Below are 21,379 nucleotides of genomic sequence, written 5' to 3' on the forward strand. Positions count from 1 at the left end.
ATCAATTTAAAAGAAATGATTCTTGAGATTCAAAATCAAAATTATTAACAATTTGAACCATTACCAGAAAAGCATTTAAATCTTTACTAAATATAAATGAAACATATGCATATAAAAAAATTAAGTTTTTCTAAATTTTTAAAATTGCATAATAATTAAATTGATTAAAAAAAATTTATGTCAACCTAAATAAAAAAATAAAAGTTCTCTTTTAACGAGTTATCTTTTAAAAGTTATCTTATTTTTTCAAATAATTTAAATAACAAATTTTCAATTTCTAAAACCATGAAATTGATTTAAAGTTACAAATAGTTATTTTCGGAATGTTTTGAATGAAAAATTTTTTTAATTTTTGTTATTTATTTTATTTTCATTATATAGAAAAAGTTAAGTGATTATAATTTTCTAGAATTAGAAATGGCTGTTTTATATTTTGATTTATTTGTAGTATAAATATTTTATAAGGCACTCAATTTGATTTACTTTGTAATTATACACTTAAATTATAAAATGGGCTTTAACACGCTAAAGTTTAGTTGAAATGTTATGTTAATTTTATTAAGTTAGGTAACTTATTACAATTTTGGTGGATTTAACTTTTAATTTAACTAGTTACTTTTTTAAACTTAATACCGTAGGTATTAAATTAAAATGTATTATAACAATATAAAAATAAAGTTAATTTTTTTTTAGATACTTTTAACATAACAAAGTTAACTTAACTTTAACGAGTTAAAAACAGTATTAACTTTCCCAGTTTTAATAAAATATACCTAATAGGAATTTAATTTATTTTTAATTACAATAATGTAGTTAAAACACCACCTTCCCTTAGTGTTGTACCAGGACTTCTGGGTGAGTAATCATCAGTATGTCTCATAAAATCAATATTTGTGTTGTCCTCAGAAAATTGTAAATCTGAAGGTCTTCTCTTTGGCGGCTTTCTTGTTGGAATGGAAACACGTCCCTCAAATCCAGGTGGTGTTAATGGACTTAAAGGGCTTGACACAGAACTTATAATAGATTTTTTCATAGCGTCATTTCCTCCATATGGCTGTAAGTGCTTTGATAGTAAACAAACACACGAATAAAGTGCTGCAGCAGTCATGAGTATACCTAATACCATTCAAAATTATTATTTAACCACACAATATACAAACTAAAATTATTTAATAATTAATTTTGACTCACTAATATTTGATAGACTTAAATATGTTGAGAATGTGGCAGAACCATTTAAACGACATTGATCATTGTCATCATACAAAATACAAGTTAAACCTAAAAATGCAATCCAGCGTCAAAAAAAAAATATCAAATTACAATAAGCTGCATTTTTGCTATTTAGTGAAACTTACGTGCCACACAAATATAAATAAATTTTCCAGGTACATGACCAATTAAACAGGTAATAGTTACGGTAAATCCCAAAAGTGTGGTTCGATCATCTGGTTCTGTACTCCTATATACATACGTATTTGGTAAAATTAAAATGAGGTTTAGTTTGTAATAATGATAATTATAAATAAAACGCCATTAAATAAAACTACATCCTTAATTATCATAATTAAATTTTGATGTTGATATTGCTTAATATTAATTTGAAAAAAATGTAATTTGTATAATTTTTAAACGTTTTAAGTAAATTTTCAAAAGGTAGTAGACACGGGTATTTTCTTACTGAGGGAGTTGTAAACATAAATAAGTTGCATTTATATACAATTAAATAACTAATTAAAACAGACTTTTTGATTAGCAAAAAATTTAAAAAAACAGCACATCAGGGCCATGGCATAGTTGGAAAAAGAATAATTGATATTTGACAATGATTAACATTACTATAATAAAAAATGCTTTGATGCGAATCTACTAGATTTCATAATTGGTATATTTTTTATTTTAAAATTTCAATAATTTAAAAGTTCACTCGAATATAAAATACTTGTTCAATTATTTGCTTTGACGTCTGATTTCACATAGTGCAACAATCGTCGTGAAATTTTTTTTTTCTATATTGTAGTACACTTCAAAAGCTTTAATTTGATATAGGTTAAAAATTGACAAATGCTCCCAAACATTTTGAAAAGTCGAATTGAAAAAAATATTTTTACATGTGTAGTTTACCTCTTTTCAACAATTCCTGTAATTAGGTTTTTCATCACACTTTTATATAAAGTATACTAAAAGAGAGTTCATTGTTTCTAGTACATTCTATTAAAATTTCATTGAATTTCATTGAACAATTTTTAAAAAAATTGTATTTAAATGCAGAGAAAATTTGTTGGAAATGCCATTTTTTACGGTAGCGTAATTTTGAAATATATTTTTAAATTGATAAAATCGAGCGTTTTTTTTTAATTTTTGGTGCTGATTGATTCACCTAGATTATAATAGGGTTCTTTTTAAGCATAAGCCAACATAATCAATCCAGTAAGAGCTAAAAATTTTCATGGAAAATTTAAAAAACGCACATTAAGGTAAAATCAATACCTTCTCAGTTTAGCATTGAACAAACTTGCTAATACAGAACTTAATTTTACTAACCATTAAAAAAATCAGGATAAGTAACTAACTCCTAAGGGTGCATAAACTAGTACGATTTTACTATCTGATAGCAACGTAAGTTTTTATGTCTTCATATTTTTTAGTTTACCAGGTTCCAATTAATTAAAATTCCTTTTAATGCAAAATAAGAAAGAACCAGCCAAAAGGACATAATATACTTTTTCTTTTCTTTCAGATATGAAAAAAATGAAATAATACGTTAATGCTCAAATACAAACTATCCAGGTATAGATGTGTGCGAAGTAAACTACCCTCAAGGTCCCAAAAACACAGTTAATGATAAAAAAAAAATTGTTTTTACGTAAATACTCGCGATTTCTAGCGCCATCCTTGCAACCAATTCATTATTTATTGATTGATAATTATATAGAATTATTAAAATTATAATTAGCAATTTTTCAGCGAGAATTACTATAGTATAAAAAATATTTATTATTCTTGAAAATGATTAACTATTATGTTAATTACCTTAAAAGAAGAATAACAGTACCCACAATGCATGTTCCTAAAAGTGATAATATTAGAACAGATATTGATTGATAACCGACATTCATCTGTTGGCAGTTCTGATCATAACAGGCTCTTTTACTCGCCGATTCAGTACCCATACATTTACAATTCACATACTCCTAAAACAAATATAAATACTTTTTTATCTTGATGTTTACCAAAAAAAAATAAAGAAAAATTTTTTTCTAATCAGCATCTAGGGCTTAAAATAGCTTTTGTGAACACTATGACTTTTTTGTTTAAAAAAACTTATAGTAAATGAAAAATTGAGACATTAATAATTTGTATAAAATATAAAAGTGTACTTAGATCTTTTATATAAGCTGTCTCAAAGGTAATAACAGAATTATAGTTGAGAAAGCTTAAAAAAGATATTCTTGGACGCACTTTTGAACACGAGATAGAGGAATTCCAGTTTTAAATGAAGATTTTTCATTTAGGCACTTTATACCAATAAAACAAAAATAATAATTTAATACTGAGGGGAAAATATTTTTTTTTGTATTTTATTATGGCAGTGTGAATATTTTTTAATGATAAAATCGAAATTTCACATACTTGTCTAGAGTACAAATCTTGAGTTCTGCATCCTGCGTGACATGGAGAATAATACACTATATGACCATTAGACGAGCATACAGGATCGAATGCTATATTTTGGGGACAATTACAATCTCGATTACAATGATCATTTAGTACTTGCCTGTTAAAACATAACTCTCATTAAAAATAATTTCAATTCATATATTCTAAATTATTATTATTATACTTGTGAACTAATTGATTGTGTACTTGTATTTTAGAACAGCGTAAGAACATACTAGAGAATGCTAAAATAGTCACTACACATATAATTCCAATATTCCAGGCAGCCAGTAATGTTGGTCTAGGTTGAGCTACGCATATTAGTACTCCAGATAAGAAAATACATAATGCCGCAAGAGGATATCTCAGTAAATCTTAAAATAAAAACGTTATTATACAGATACATATGGAAAGATAGACAAGTTAATGGAAATAGTTAACTCAAGTTCAGTTAAGCTAATGAGGAACAATGTTAATAAGTATACAGTTAAGAGTTAACAAATTATAAATTTAAGCAAGTTAAATTAAAGATTGTTTTCAACTTAAGCCAGTCTGAAAAAATTCTATTTAATCTTTTGGTCCTTATATATTGTTTTTAGTCGAATTGTATATTATTCTTTTAATAACTATATTATTATTAATCAAAAATCGATTTTTTATTGGTTGGTGATGCTGAGAAGGCTAAAAAATGATTTTCAACTTTTAAAACGGAATAAGAAGAAAAATATTAGTAGTAACAAAAATTATTTTTATTTGTTTTGCAGCCTAACTAATTATTTATTAGTATAAATAATTTTTTTAATTTAAATTACGTACGCAGAGTATTAAGACAAAAACTTTTTATTAAATTTTGAATTTAGCTTGATTATTATTATCTAATTAACTGAAAAAACTAAGTTATTTCATCAATTAATTAAATTAGTCGAGCTTAAATATTAATTAAAAAAATAATTTAATAGTAAAATTGAAAAATTTAAAAGAAATTAACTTTAAATTTTTAACTAAGTTAAACTATTTTTGCGTGGATGGGAATGCTAGTTCTATCATTTTAATTTATGAGAAAATATTATGCACTATTTAAGTTGAAATTAATAATAAATATTTACCAATAATAACAGTGTTTTGGTCAGTCATATCAAATGTATGTTTTTGTACAAAAAATACTGATTCCATATAATTTGGCTCTTCATAAATTGTATTTATTAGCACTGTATAAACACATGCTATAGCAATTATATTAGTCATGATCAACTTGCTTTCAAAAATTCTACCAAGGGTACTTCTGAAATCTATATTATTGAATGTAATTTATAATTTTTTCTGTAAGCAAAAATATATTATAATACATACCATATCTATTGTTTCTGTAAATTAAACTATTACGTATCAATGATGCCGATCTACTAGTAATCAATCTACTTGGAAATAAAGCAATAATAATGGATACAACGATTAAACACAAACCAATAGCTTAAAAAAATGTAATTTGATTAAAATTAGATATTATTAATTTTTTAATTTAATTTAATTTGTTTAATTATCTTACATATCCAAGCAATATCTCCAGCAAGATTAGATACAGCGCTTACGTGGATGGCATACTTGCTAATCATTAAACCCGCCTGAAATCCCATAAGAGATGATCCAATAACAACTCCAATACAAGCAGGACTTTTTGTGGGAGAAACTGATTCATCAAGCAAACCTAAACCAAGTGCTAATAAGGCAGTACTCCCAAGAGACATACTGGCTTGAAGAATAAATAAGACTATGATTTTGACCCAATGAAATTGAACATAATGTTCTTTATTTCTTGGAATGAAAATTTCATCACAAAGCGGTGTGTCTAAATTAACCAAGAAAGATGGTTATATTTTATATTTTTTAATTTTATTTTAAAATGTTCGTGACAAAAAAGCTTTACAATAACTTACCTGATGTTGCTAAAACTAAAGCCGATGGACGTTGCATTTCATAATGTTCAGAAGCACTAATTATAGCAAGTAAAACTGCTAAAACTCCTTGTAATATTCCAAAAAATGCAATCCATTTACATTTATTGCGTTTACCTCCTCGGTAACCGATAAATGTTGATAAAAGTAAATGGACAATTCCACTGAAAAGCCACAACCAATCTACGGAAATATATAAATTCATTAAAAAATATATTTAATATCCATAATCTATACAGTGCTAACATTTTTGCTTATGCGTAAATACTTACTTGAAATATCTTTAGGTATATTATAATTTTTAGATTCTAAAGTCGACAAAAAAAATTTCTGAGATGCCATTTGCAAAAATACGAACACACTTATGGTAAGTAAAAATTTTCCAACAGTAGCACATCTTATCCAAGAGCGACACAAAGAAAATCCTAACCATTGTAATCTGTAATAAATAAAATACTAAATAAATAAATTATTTTTAAAGTAAAATTGTATTCATCAAGCTTTTTATTTATCTGATTCTTCATACCAAACATGGTTAGATTCTAACAAATTAATTGTATTTTTTATTTTTATTACTTTGAAAAGATAATAGGCTCATTGGACAAATTTGTGTGGGGACCATGGATTCAATTTTACATTTAAATTAATATAATGATAGCACAATATTAAAATATTACTTAGCGTATCCTAATTAAGAGTCGCAATATATTCTCAAATTATATACTTTTGTATAATCAAAAGAATAGAAACTAAATAATATACTAAATATTTGATTCTTTTTATTATTATTACCTATTTACACATAAGTTTTACAAGAAAAACTATATAGTTGAGCCAATCCAAACTATTGTTAATATATAATAAAAATTGATCACTTGTGGCTATTAATTAAGTAAAATTAAAACTATATTAAAAATATTATTAATTTAAAAAAAACTAAAAAATATTAAAAATATTAAACTCAAAAGCCACAAAAAAATTAATGAAAAGTCGCGGATACGTATTTCGGAAACAATGTATGTGAGTATGTGTTTAGCGTTGATAATGGTAACATTGTTTCCGAAATACGTATCCGCGACTTTTCATTAATTTTTTTGTGGCTTTTGAGTTTAATATTTTTAATATTTTTTAGTTTTTTTTAAATTAATAATATTTTTAATATAGTTTTAATTTTACTTTATTGTTAATATATTTATAACTTAGTTATATAGTTATAAGAGCTATCTTATATAGTTCAACCAACATTAAACTAAATATATTCAGTAATTCTAATTATGTACGATAGTTTTTCAAACTATTTACGATAATTCTTTATGTTGTCTATATGTTAACTATAACGATAAAATATATTATTCCGTGTATGTATTTATACTTTTTGATTCAATTGAATTAATTAGATAATTAAATCTAACATTTTAAAGTATTATTGTATTAAAAATAAATAATATTTTATTTTACTTATATAATAATACACAGTAACATATTTTAATTCATCTTTTTAAATTATTAAAAATCTAATACTAAAAATATGTATAATTAAAAAGAAAAGGAAATGATCGGTTGTAATAAAGTTACTATATCATCAATGTTTTATAGGTAGGATTTATTTTTAAGGGATTTAAAGACTTTTTTGTATATCTATATATTTGTGCTAACACCAGAGTCATAAGGGACTATTGCCTCTCTAGCCTTCCTCGACTAGGTCTAGTTTGTCTTTAAAATATGTTTTATTTTTTTAGATTAAATTTATTTAATATATAATATGTGCGTGTGAAGTTTGAGGAACTGTACCCCCAAAAAAAACTGAATAAATTTGACTATTTAAAACTATGTAGTAGTAGTTTACCATGTCACAAAAAAAACCCAACATAGTGATTAATTCACATTACAAAATGATGAATTGTATTTTGATCTCTCATTTCAGAAGAATCGGAAATGTTAATGAATAAAAATGAAGGTCATTCAGTGTCTGGTAAAATTTGTTTATTGCAACTTCCGTTTACTATCAAAACAAAGCAGATTTACACTCGATGTTATATGTGACTTGAATTTGGTATATCATAGTTGGTTGTAACGCTAACATAATATACGTCTACGCGCATATGCAACCATATGAGTGTGAGTACATAAATACAGCCTGATGAATGGTTTTTAATGAACTGCATGTTTTATGGAATTATCGTTTAAAATTTAACTAAAACAACCACTATTATACTGTTTGTTTACTGTAAGCGTTCTTTGTAAATTTATGCAGCGTAGACTCATTTTAGATTTGTTTAACCAAAGATATAAAATATTTTTAAAAACCTCATTTATTTCCTTCCCTTAGAAAAAAATATTAATTTATTTTACATCATCGTTAATTTTAATGGATATACCTGATGACGTTTTAACAAATTATACAATTCGACAATACTTTTTTAATTTGAAAATATATTTATATTTGATAGTTACGCAATGGTCATTATTATTTTACAACCGTCTGTTAGTTTTACAAATAAGCATAGTTCAAATTATTTTCAACCACCACTGACATTTGTATGAACAAATATCAAATATGGTAAAAAAAGAGTGCCATTGTCTGGGTAATACGATATACGTGTGAAATNCATTTATTTCCTTCCCTTAGAAAAAAATATTAATTTATTTTACATCATCGTTAATTTTAATGGATATACCTGATGACGTTTTAACAAATTATACAATTCGACAATACTTTTTTAATTTGAAAATATATTTATATTTGATAGTTACGCAATGGTCATTATTATTTTACAACCGTCTGTTAGTTTTACAAATAAGCATAGTTCAAATTATTTTCAACCACCACTGACATTTGTATGACAAAATATCAAATATGGTAAAAAAAGAGTGCCATTGTCTGGGTAATACGATATACGTGTGAAACAATTTAGTTAATACAAATCTTGATCATTTTGAAAAGGTTAAAATAGATTTTGACACCTTGCATACAACAAATATAGAGAAATTTTTTCATTCAGACACACAATTAATATTGTAAAAAACAATTTGGACCTTTAAACAAGATATATAGCAAGACAGGTGTAACGTTAGTTACACCTATTAAAATTTACTGACAGTAACTTAATAAGTCGACATTGTATAATGAGGGACGGATCAGTTGGACAAATCAAAGTAGACTCCAGTCCAAGATAATTTTCAATGTAATTTACAATCAAGCCGAGAAAGTCGTAGTGGGTTCATCTTATTAGGGTAATTAAATAAGTTATAAACCCGACTTATGTAAGTGAATATAAAGATTTTTTTATTCTCACTAAAGTTATATTAAAACGGTTAACCTGCTTATTGTAAACTTAATCTTTGTAGGCATTTTTGTTCAATTAATACATTTTTTTTTCTTGTAAAAATAATGCTTAAGATTGCATAATATCATTTTAAAAATACGTTAATATACGCTTTAATATTTAATTAATAAGGGGTATTATATTAATAAAAACATGATAATCTTTATAGAAAATACACTTTCCAGTATCAAATTGATATAAAAAATGATTTAAACATATTTCCAAGAATTGGATTTCAGATTGGATTTTGAACGTACTTCAATAGTTCTTTGAGGTACTAACAAATATCTATAAAACCCAAAAATACATAATATGAAGAAAAATAAAAAGTATATTCTTAGTTCATTTCAATAGAAAAATTAGAGGGAAAATTCTCAATATTGCTAAACAAAAGCAAGAATTTTCATTTTTTATTATACAAAGTACTTATATCTAATTACTTAATTGACTTTACTATAACTACATTATTAAGCGACATATTTAGTGGGAGATGGGAGTCTTGTCTTCAACAAGAAAAAAAAAAAATTAATGTACTTGAGTAAAATTCTTGTTATACTCCTTAGCGTAAATTTATGATGTTTACGAGGGCTTAAGTCACCATAAACGTTCAAAGTTCCTACAAAAGTACTGTAATTTAAAAAGAAAAGACAGAAGACAAAGAAATATGACAGAGGACTTCCCATTATATCTATTTTATTTATGAAAAAGATTATGGGACTATAGTCCCCATAAAAAAATTTTAAGCTACACAAGGCGGAAAATACTAATAAAGACAGTCAAGCAGACCAAATTTAATTCAACTTGAATTTTTTTTTTACTTTTAGCTACGATGCGAAGCTTAGAAGGTATTTATTTTACTATGATGTGTTTTATTTTCGTCTGTTACCACTTTTTCTCAACTTTCACCAGACCGATTTCTTTCAACGATACGTCAAAAGATCACAAATCATATCTAGATGAAGATATTGCCCTTAAAAATTGAAAAAATTTCCCTCGTTCTTTAAAAACGGAGGAAATCCCCAAAACATTACAATTTTTAAAATCGGTAAATTTTGACATTTTTTTATCTTAAAACTACTATAAATTTTTCAAAAATGAATAAATCAAAATAATTTTTTTTTACATAAACATCTAAAATATTATTCTTTCATTTTTTACTAATTTGTAATAATATCAAAAATTAGAAGTGATAGAAGTGTCTATCATTATCTACAGATTTGCATCGAAACGTTTCTTACGATAGTGATTTTGATCACTGTCAGATATTATCTATACTAGTCCCCAACTATTCCACGTTCATACTGTGTCGTGACCCCAATGTTCTAAAGTTTTCTTTTTATAAAAATATGATATTTTTACAATTATTGTTTTCCAAAAACAAAAAATCCTTGCAAAATTTCAGAGTTGTATGTTTAAATAATTCTGTACCATTACAATGACAACTTTTTAGCATGAAATTTTATATTTTACTGTATATAAATATAAAATAACGGTAGCATAGTATGGACGTGGCATAGTTGGGACAATTATAGATGATATCTGACAGTGATCAAAATCACTATCATAAGAAGCGCATCAATATATATCTGTAGATAGCGTTTAATTTTAAGAAATTGATGAATTATTTCAAAAGCAAAATGAACTCCTATTTTCTTGTTTTTATCCTAAATACAAGTTTTATGATATATAAGTATAACATATATGAATAAATATTTAATAAAATTAAATTTATTTATAAAATATTTAATAAATTTCTTCAACTTCGACGGCCATTTGCACATAGAAGATAGGTCATCGGGACAAATTTTTTTTTAATTTATAGTATGTAACATAAGCTTTAAATTAACATATATTTAAAGAACGCAGTATTTCCGGAGTATTTTCAAAAGTTAAGTTGAAAAATTGACTTTGGTAAAAAATTGGCTATATTTAATCCACCCTTGTAGACAGGTTAAAAGGTCAGGTTTTCAAAAAAAATTATAGCAAATGAAAGAGTAATATTTAAGGTATTTGTGTAAAAAAAAATTATTTTGATTTATTAATTTTTGAAAAAGTAATGGCAGTTTTAAGATATAAAAATGTCAAAATTTATCGATTATAAAAATTGCAATTTTTGGGGGATTTTTAAAGAACGAAGGAATTTTTTTCAATTTTTAAAGGCAATGTCTTCAACTATATACGATTTGTGATCTTTTGGCGTATCGTTGAAAGAAATCGGTCCGGTAATTGATATAATGTTTTTAATAAATTTTATTAAAAATGTGGATACTATATTGTAAGCCTGGGCAAATATTTATTATGGTAACAGTTTTACTTTGTCAAATACTACAATTGAAGTTTACATTATATTAAATCAGATTAATGATAAGTAAAGTACAATAAACTAAATTTGATATAAATGAAATATAGTTATTGTGTTATTATTTATAAATAATATTGAATGACCACTCCTTTAAAGCTAACCATGTATAGCTAAGTGCAGTTAGGTGTGTATTAATGAATAGTAATGGTACATTGGTCGATGTTTTTGAGAAATAAGTCTATTTAACTCAAGCCAAAGAACATTATTTAAGACTTTTTTAAAAGACTAATGATTATTATCTTATAATGTCTAATCATTTTAATGATAGCGCCATTTAGATCTTTTGATAATAAATAATATATATATATATATGACGAAATTTAATGAACTTTCGCCATAAAGCTATTTTAAAACTTTACTCACCCACAGTCAGATGGTAGGTCTTCTATATGCGGTTGCACTGTTGGTCGCGCATACGGGTTGTTCATCATATTCTTTTTTTTAGTAACTTTTGATACACTACGACACTAATACAAGACAATCGCACATTTACAAGAGCAGACTTAAGTTTTCACAACACAGACAATATAACGATTATTCTTTTTAACGTCCTCTTCATGACTGTATCAACACAACACGCGCACTCCAAAAATTATCTGTTCTGACGACCAAAGACTACGCGTGCATATCACCGTCAGGTATGCATAGTTTACATAATACTACGGTAGTATATAATAAAGCAATTGTGTATCGTCCACACAGCGTAGGTATATGCTCACAACCGCAGTCCCATTTATGCTTCACATTCTGTGGAATATAAAATTCTAGGTGCGTGGACGGGCGGGACACAAACATACATCAGGACCAAGCACAACGGTTTTTTTTGGAGGGGCACGCACCTGCTGTAGATTGGTCAGGTGAAAGTGTATAGTCGGTTTCTATGGTGATATAATAAAAACAACATTTAACCATTAGCTTAAGCTACTACTTCAACATTCAGTTATACTAAGAGTTTTACTAGAATCAATCTTGACAGTATCGAGACAAAATTCGTCTAAACGTTTAACGAAGATTTACTTATTCATTTTGATAATCTTAAAAAAAAAATTTTATCTTTATTATCCTAATTATATATTAGTATAACGATTATTAAGTTAAATCAGGAATCATCAAATGTTCTATCCAATTCTTAAAATAACTAACTCCAAACATTTATCAATAGGTAATTCAAAAATTAATAAAATATAAATATCAAAAATATTCATATGCAAATCTTACATCAGCTGTAACTAAGGGAATTGAATTATGGTATACGTTTTTCCAATTTTTATTTACATACTTATATAATATTTATTTTTAATTATTTATGCTGTAGGTACTTGAATTGAGTACGATAGATAGAAATATATACATAGATTAGTATTTATTTATTTAAAATTAATTAACTTTAGAATTGTGCATAAGAAATATAGTATACATATAGATATTTAATAAAGTTAAATTGATATAAACACGCTATTGTTTTTGTTTTTAAATATATATATATATATATACTTTAGGAAACCCTAGATATTTCAAGGTTTTTTAACGTTATAACAAAATGCATTAGTTCCCTTTTATAAAATATTTCATATTTTACAAAAAAATGAACTAAACTATTGGGGAATTATTTGATCATTTATTAAAATTATCTAACCTATATTGCGATTAAAAAATAACAAACATTATGGTAATATTAGATTCTCTCAGTGAAAAATCCTAGTTACATGACTACTAGCATTAATTTAAATTTTATTAGTTTATATTTCTATATAATGTCCCTGAACACTATTGTTTATTCATGTAATTTTTAGTAAAATAATATTATTTTATTCAAAATATTATACAATATTATGTATGACAACATATAACTATATGACTATATATTATAAATGTTTTTACAAAAATGTATTAATTCGAAAACACACAACAAATATATTGTTAAAAATATTTTTATAATGCTTATAAATCATAGTTGTATTTATTTATTTTATAGTGTATTATTTACTTTTATAATTTCATATAACTCTGGAAATAATATTTAATAATTAACTTGTTTTATTTTATATATACTAATTATGAATCGAGTGGTAAAAATTTCATTAAAATTTTTAGCAAAGTCACTAAAATATGAATAAATCCCTATATTCGAAAGCTAAAATAATTATTACCCTATTAAGATGTTTGTCAGCTATTGTCCTAATATTGATAAATTTTCATACAGTTAACATGAAGAAGCAACTTGTTTACCCAATTCGAAAATGGATAGGATACATAACGTTTTATTCAAATTTTATTCCTCTTTTAGTTTTATCAGTATCAATTTTAAATTATATAATTCCTTTAAAGGATAACGATATGCGGTAAGTATTTATTTTCATCTATATATGCAGGTTTTAACTGACTTTAAATGCAATCAATTCAAGTTTTAGTATTAAAAGGCCCATTAAATTATATTAAAAACGTTTTAAATAATATTTTTAACATCTTGCGTTGAAATTTGTTTTTATAGCATAGGAACACCTACTTAACTAAATTTAATAACATCATAAAATGATATTAAAATATTGAATTTCATTTTTTGAATATGTGAATTTTAGCCAAATTAACTATGCCAATATATGTAATAGACTGGGGTGTAGTCCTCCAAAAATAAATAAAAATTTTATACCTTTATCTGAAATAAATTTTAAAAAGGCAAAAATCAGTCTGTGCAATACATTTAATTTCCTTACGTCTAATGACGTCATTTGTAATGGCATAGTGGCCATTTCGCCCCTTCGAAAATAGCGTGCCATCAAATTATTCGTCACTAAACAATTGTATGTATGAGTTAAAAATATAGATTTTGATATATAGAGACTTAAACTTAATGAATTTTTTTTATTGAGCACAACAAGTAATTTTTTTATATTCCTAAAAAATTGTTATTACAATGTTTAAAAATTATTAGTGTGAATTTTTAAAATTTTTTATTTTATTCTACATGCAAATATTTTTACACCGTCTAAGATTGTCTCAGATACCCATAATTTATATACTGTAAAAATACTAACTGAAGCAAGTTAGGAAAATATAATACAATTATTTAATTTTTATAAAATTTATATCACTAAAAAATTTTATCTAAGATCATATATAGTATAGTTTAAAAAAAGTTACCTTATATTATTTTAAGAATATCATAACACATTTATTATAATTTTTCAGTAGGTAAAATTTTAAATTTATTTACAATTAATAATGAAAAGATATTAAGTACTATGATCTTTCAGTAAAACCATATTAATTTATAACCATACAATCACATCACTAACTTTTAGGAATATACCTAGGCATTATTATTACAAACTATTAAAGGTTTCTTATATATTTTAACTATAAACAAATATTTACACAAATCAATTTTTAAAAAAATATACAAGAAAAACCAACACTGTTTATAAATATATATATATATATATAAAGCATAAAACAAAACAAAGAGGAAAATACACATATATATTACATCTACGTATATTTTTCAAATTATTTTGATATGCTTACTATAATTATAAATTGTGTATAAAGAAAATATTTAAGCAATATAATTATATTGATTCGGATTATCTTTATCTCTTTCCATATAATCTCGATCAATTAAAGACTCAATACGTTTTTTCAAGTCTGCTGGTTTGGCAGGAAACTTTAATTGATTAAACAGCTCACTAATTAATAAATTATGCATAAGAGATTTACGCATTTTCATAATTCTCACAATAGCTGCGTCCATTTGATACTGACGATCTTGATAAACTCTCTCTTCAGTGGACTTTTGTTCTTCATTAGTTTCCTTCATTTGAACCTGATTAATTTTTATTCTATAAAGTTTATTTGTAAAATCATTATTGACCAAAAATTGATCTGCATCATCTACATCACGTCCTTTAGGTAACTTTGATAATACTCTAGCTTTTCCACAAGCTAATGATTGCAATGTTCGTCTTAATTCTGAATCTTCCATATTAGTCATTGTTTTTATTTCCTTGAAATAAAGTGTTTGATACTCATTAAAAAGTAAAAGTACCATTGCTTGAAATAAGCTAACTTGTAATTCTTTATTACCCTGTTTGAAGTGTGAACGTAAAACACAGTGACCCAATGTTGGTTGCCATTGTAACTTTCTACCATTATGTTTAGCTAAATAAAATTTATTAAAGCAGTCTTGATATTGAATTATTTCATTAGGCATGGATACTTCCATGACTGAGTATGTTGGCCAATGACCCATAGTAAGTATATTAACTGTCATATCAATACCAGACAATTGAACATCTTTGACATGTGCTAAATATTGTTTATATGCAATATTAATATCTTTACTTAACTCCATATCTTTGAACATACCTTCTAATTTAGATGTAAATCCACCACCACATTCTTGTTTTAATTTAGACAACATACTTTTTTCAGCATCTACACTAGCAGACTTACCAAGAAGTAATCTTTTAGCTAAATCTTTCTTATAAAATGCTTCAAAAACATCTTTACCATGAATAAACCTAAACAAAACCATTATTTTATCCAAAAGTTTTTCTAGTTCTTCTTCGGTAGCTTCTTTATTACCAACTTTAAGCTTTGAATCAACAAACTTTGCTATAAGCTCAGCAGGTTTATTAGTTCGTTGATTAACAAAATGTTCAAATGCTTCTTTGAGACTATTTCCAAACTTTTCATTTGCTTGAAAACATTTTTTAACAATTATATCCATTTTATCTTTGAAATCTAGCAATTCTTGCACCATTGTTTTATCTTTTTCAGGATCTATGACTATAGTTCTTCCATATTTTTTAATGTAAGCATTGAAATTTAAACACAGTTCTGTAAGACCTTTTTTTACACGAGTCAACAATCCATACATTAACTTCAAATCATCAAGTTTATTTTCATTAAGTAAATGTTCTAAGCCTTTTTGCAATATGGTACTGACATGTTCACTAATAAGCTGCTTTTCAACAGTATGTATTAAAGACCATTTTGTAGATGAATCAAGGTAATGTAAAAGCCTCTCATTTTCTTCATTCAGTCTTTTTTCAACATGATATAAATACTCAGACACTTCAAGTTCAAGCATCAAACGTAATCCTTCAGTTGCATACAAACGTTCAGTAGCCTGAAGGAACTTACCTTCAAAAGCATCTTGATATATTTTCAAGTCCGAAAGCATACGTAGTAATGATTTTAGTAAAGTTTTATCTACCATATCTCCTTGCCGTTCTTTTTCAATTAATAATAGTAAACCATCAACTGTTCGATTCTGTACATTTGTGTTTAACATAATATGATGACGAAACAAATTTAAACCCATATCCCAAATAGAATTGACATTAGGATTTTGAAGTACATAAGTTCGATCTAAGTATAAGAATATACTACGAATCATTAACATTTGGTTGCAATGAGAAGACCAATGATGATTAACTTTTTTCAAAAATATTATTTTATCATTAGTAACCTCAGTGAAATTTTGCAAAAGTTTTTTTACATGACTTTCACTAAGTTCTACCAGATTATTATATAAGGCTGCTGCTAAATTATTGTTACACATATTTTCAACAGCTTGATATAATTCTTCCATGCTGTAACGTATAGCAGTAGATGTTTGAATTGCGATAACGGCTTCTCTTAGTTTTTTCCATGTCTGTTCTTGATAATTATCAGGTAGCATAGGTTTTTGCCTCAGATTTTTTACAACAAGTTTTTTAGCTGGATTTGATTTTAATGCTGAATTTAGAGACAAGCCATTTAGTGCTGTTAAATTTGGTCTTTTGGTATCAGCCATATTATAATTCTATTGATTTTTTTCTACAATCAATAGAATTATTTTTACCTGTAAATGAAAGCAGGTAATTTAGTAAAAAAATATTTTAGAAAAATGTACTTTAAATGCATTTAAGATAGATCAGTTACATTTTTATAATTGAAAAATTATTTTCAAAACCTTTTATTATTTTTGAAGTGAGTAAAAGTAATTACTTCAAGAGTAAAGATAACCCCGAGATGGTGTAACAAAACAGAAGATTTTTCGTAATGGAGTTGTGGCATAATAGGAAGAGTATGTAAGTAAAGTACGTAAATGTTTAAAAATAAAAAACACTGGGTGCAGCAAGTAAAACTAAGTTTAAGAAGTATGATGAATTGTGTTTTGTGTTAAATTACATATAAGGAAGATTAAAAAGAAATTTATAGGTTTGTGAAGGTTAGAGAAAGACGGTTAAATGATTTTCAAAATGTATAGTTATAAAATGTAATGATAAGATGATCTTAACAAATGATGAGGATATGAAAAAAGGATGAAAAGAGTATTTTGAAAATTTACTAAATGAGGAGTACTTAAGAAAGGTTTTAACGAATATTACGTGGAAATAAGGACTGAGGTAGGTTTAATTAGCGAAGAAGAGATATGGGAGCCTGTGATATATATAAAAAATTAAAAAACAGTAGTATAATATATTAAATATTTATAAATACTAAAAAATAAAAAATAGTCAGTTCAGCTGGTAAGCTATAAAGTATTAAACAAATAATAAAATAATAGAATGGCCTTGAAAAAACTTGTATTAATTTAAAAAAATGTTTGATAAGTATTTTGTTTAATGAGTATATTTTCAATTAATCTTTAAATATACATTATTTATCTATTGGTTATTTTTTTAATAATATAAACAAGTAATATAGTTGAACTAAATTGCAAAAATAAATTTTTTATTACAAATAGGCCAATAAATTCAATATTACTACAATAAGTAAAATAAAATTCTTAAACATGTATTTCCTATTTTAATTTAATTTATTATAAAACTAAAACATTCATAGTACATGGATATTTACTTTCTACAAAAATGCATCAATCAATGAAGTATTCCAGATGTAACAAAGTTAAAACCCAAAATGATAGTAAACTATAAATATAAATATATATATATTATACCATCTATCAAAAAACTGTCTAGTCGATAATAAAATTAATTTATAACATCATCTTAAGAATCAATCTAAATTTATTTATTTTTATGAGTGAAAAAATTGTGATTTGCTATGATATCTCATTAACACTGTGTGAATTGTAAAGGTAATTCATTGTGATAACCGCAGCGCTTATGCAAATTGGTAAACAATGGGTTTACAGTGGTACCAACTAATAAATGATTCACGTGGTTTTCTATGTACCATCATACACTTAACAATTCAGGTTTAATTGATTGCTATCTTACCCTTCAGAAATAATACATAATTTTTAAGGTGAATAAAGCCCCAATTTTGATAAGTTTTAATTATAGCCCATTAAAAAATTAAGGCCTACTTATTTTTTTTCACAAGTCCTCTAGGAAAGCCTCAAGAAAAAAATGAAATAATTATCCAAATCATATTTGAAATTTTTTTTGGTTATAAAATTAATTCAGGGCACTTACATTAATGAATTTAGACCTGATTATATCTCAACTATTATTTCATTCTAATATAATTAGAATAAGAATTATATGACTTACAGGCCTGTATTTACTAAAATTGATGCAACGTAGAATTTGCCACTACAACATTGCCAAAAAATGGAAGGTAGCTAAGGGAAGTTTAAGACCTAACATAAAGTAATTTATTTAGTAACCCTGGTATTTTAAATTTTGTACGGCCTTTTTTTTTGCTAATTTAAGTACATTTGACGCAAGGAAAAATATTTTTAATTTATCTGAGAAATAAAATGTTTTTAGCTCTATTCTCTGTATTGTACAAAATAATTTTTTATTTTTTTAATCATCTTTTCCTTAATTAAGAAAAGTAGCTTTGTGAGAGTATATAATTTTATTTATTTTTTATACTTTGTCCAAGATTAAAGCTAAAGATTAATTTTAAGGAATTACAAATTTTAACTATTTAAGTATTTTAACTATGAAGTACGAATATACATTATAACAGTTAATTATTATTAATGAAAAAATCATTAATGATTATTATAAAAAATCTCATGATTTTTTAAAACTTTATTTCTGTTAGGGTGTTTTTATATTTTTCTAGAAAAATATTCATGTATATTATTTTTTATTACTCATTGGGAAAATGTTTTCTGATAAATTTTTACATTACTAATTATCAAAAATAAAATTATTAATTTTAAAATATCAGTTGTTATTAAACAATATATTTTAACATTTCAGTAACAACAAAGGAGCGAAGTTAACTTATTTTGTATATGATATCAGAGATTATTTTTATATTTTTGTTACAACATTAGAGCTGTTGCTTTTAACTAGATATAGTTTTGGTTTGTGTGATGTTGTCGAAACAATTACAAAAGATTTAAACGAAACATTACATACTGGTTTAAATAGATACTATTCAAATTCCGACTGGAAAATATTTTGGGATGATTTCCAACAACAAAACAGTTGTTGTGGTGTTACAAAAAGTACAAATTGGTTCCAGGTTGCATGGGTTTCACCCACTACTGTACCATCATTAACTATTTTAAAAAAGTAAAAGTTGGTGTAAAAATTTAAAAATTGAAGCTCTAACAAAGGATTAATTAGGTATACTCAAAGTAATGGGATGTTTATTCTTCCAAGTGCACCAATATCTTGTTGTCGACCAACATTTATTTGTAGAACTTTTATTGATTGTCATGAACCTAATATTGATAAATACTACCATAAGGGTTGTCATTCTATAATACATGATATGCTGACATCATTGTTATATTTTAGATTTGTATGCTATTTTATAATTATTATACAGGTAAGAATAGTAAAGTTAACAAATATATAGGTAATTTTAAGGTTTAGACTCATTAAAGTAAAATAGAAATGTATATTTTGTATGTAGAGGTGTTCTTAGAGATAATTTGTAGGGGGATGTGGAGTGAATTTTTAGATTTGCTAGTGATAAAATTGCCGACTATATTAACTGGATGAGTAAAAAAAGTCCACAATATATTCTAAAAATATCTACCACAAATGAATATAATAAACATTTGGGGGTATGACACCCTTATGAAATCACCCTGGTCTATATGAAGTTATACATCACTTGTTTGAAAGTACAAAACTGAAATAAAAAATAATTTTTTTGATAGGAGTATTCATTATGTTTTTGGATGTAAAATAGTAGCAGAAGTGAACCATCCCTTTAGGGAATCTTACCTAATTTCAAATTATCTATTAATTAAGTTCTAGTTACGAGCAAACTACTGCGATTTATACCACATATGTTCTTAAAAATAGGTGTATATTAAGGTAAAATCATGGATTTTCTACAAAATCTATAAATGCCGATTATCAAGACATGATTCAAAATCTTTTCTGCTTATCCCTTTAAAACAATATAAAAAACTGGGGTTGTTGAGCACTATTAAATACCTACATATGTGACAATTGGTTCTGTTTTATCAGACAATTTTATACGATTTGTGTTATTAAATCTTATATATTAATAAATATCAAAATATATATGATTTATATTATATTAATTTGTCATAATCATCGCAATAGTCTCATCCTAACTGCCTAGGAGTATGCTCTGCCTTCACGATGTGATGGAATTTTACACCAGTTGTGGTGTTAACTAGATGCAATCTTATCATAACTAAGGAAACCAGTACGGTGACAAGATGTGTATCGTCTTGGTTGTCTTATTCTGCTTTCTATGGATATCTCAGTTATTTTTCTTTCCATTTTTTTATGTGATGGACCAAACAAGAAGAAATGCATGAAATTACATATTTTATTGATTATCATAATTTTCTAATCGTATTTTCCAGTGCTGTCTCGAACCTTCCATCATGGGATTCTTATACAATAGCAATACAAATTAATTTTTATTTCAAGGGACTATTCAAATTTCTTAAGGGATTAGATCCCATTAGTCTCTAAATATACCGTGTATTTTGTATTAAGAAGGGATAACATTTTATTTCTTTACATGAATTTTTTCTTAGGTTATTTTTATGGTTATGGTTTTTAAAACATACCAAGATAATAAGAAAACATTATGCAATTAATTAAAACAAGAATTTCAACAATTGAAGTTTTATCAGATATATTTTCTTAATAATTTATTTAACAATATGT

General features: G+C 25.4%; 2 protein-coding genes across 3 annotated transcripts; both read right to left on the minus strand.

Annotated features, from left to right (window-relative positions):
* Nucleotides 1-365: 365 nt before the first annotated feature.
* On the minus strand, nt 366-12,061 carry LOC126893689 (solute carrier organic anion transporter family member 4C1-like). The gene is made up of 12 exons (XM_050664106.1): nt 11,664-12,061; nt 5,885-6,051; nt 5,595-5,795; nt 5,207-5,506; nt 5,011-5,130; nt 4,767-4,949; nt 3,845-4,034; nt 3,634-3,778; nt 3,034-3,194; nt 1,359-1,462; nt 1,192-1,281; nt 366-1,116 (listed from the first exon to the last, which is right to left on the minus strand). The coding sequence occupies exons 1-12, from the start codon at nt 11,729-11,731 to the stop codon at nt 800-802; spliced, it is 2,046 nt and encodes a 681-aa protein (XP_050520063.1). The 5' UTR covers nt 11,732-12,061; the 3' UTR covers nt 366-799.
* A 2,381-nt stretch (nt 12,062-14,442) lies between these two features.
* On the minus strand, nt 14,443-18,303 carry LOC126893484 (cullin-4B). Of its 2 annotated transcripts, none has more exons than XM_050663749.1 (2): nt 18,150-18,303; nt 14,443-17,148 (listed from the first exon to the last, which is right to left on the minus strand). In XM_050663749.1, the coding sequence occupies exon 2, from the start codon at nt 17,098-17,100 to the stop codon at nt 14,857-14,859; it is 2,244 nt and encodes a 747-aa protein (XP_050519706.1). In that variant the 5' UTR covers nt 17,101-17,148; nt 18,150-18,303; the 3' UTR covers nt 14,443-14,856. The 2 variants fall into 2 exon arrangements, with proteins under 2 accessions (XP_050519706.1, XP_050519707.1); XM_050663750.1 differs by having other exon boundaries at nt 18,250-18,268.
* Nucleotides 18,304-21,379: the final 3,076 nt, after the last annotated feature.

This window comes from Daktulosphaira vitifoliae, unplaced genomic scaffold (assembly GCF_025091365.1).
Source record: "Daktulosphaira vitifoliae isolate Bord-2020 unplaced genomic scaffold, ASM2509136v1 Scaffold_1, whole genome shotgun sequence".
Taxonomy (NCBI): Eukaryota; Metazoa; Arthropoda; class Insecta; order Hemiptera; family Phylloxeridae; genus Daktulosphaira; species Daktulosphaira vitifoliae.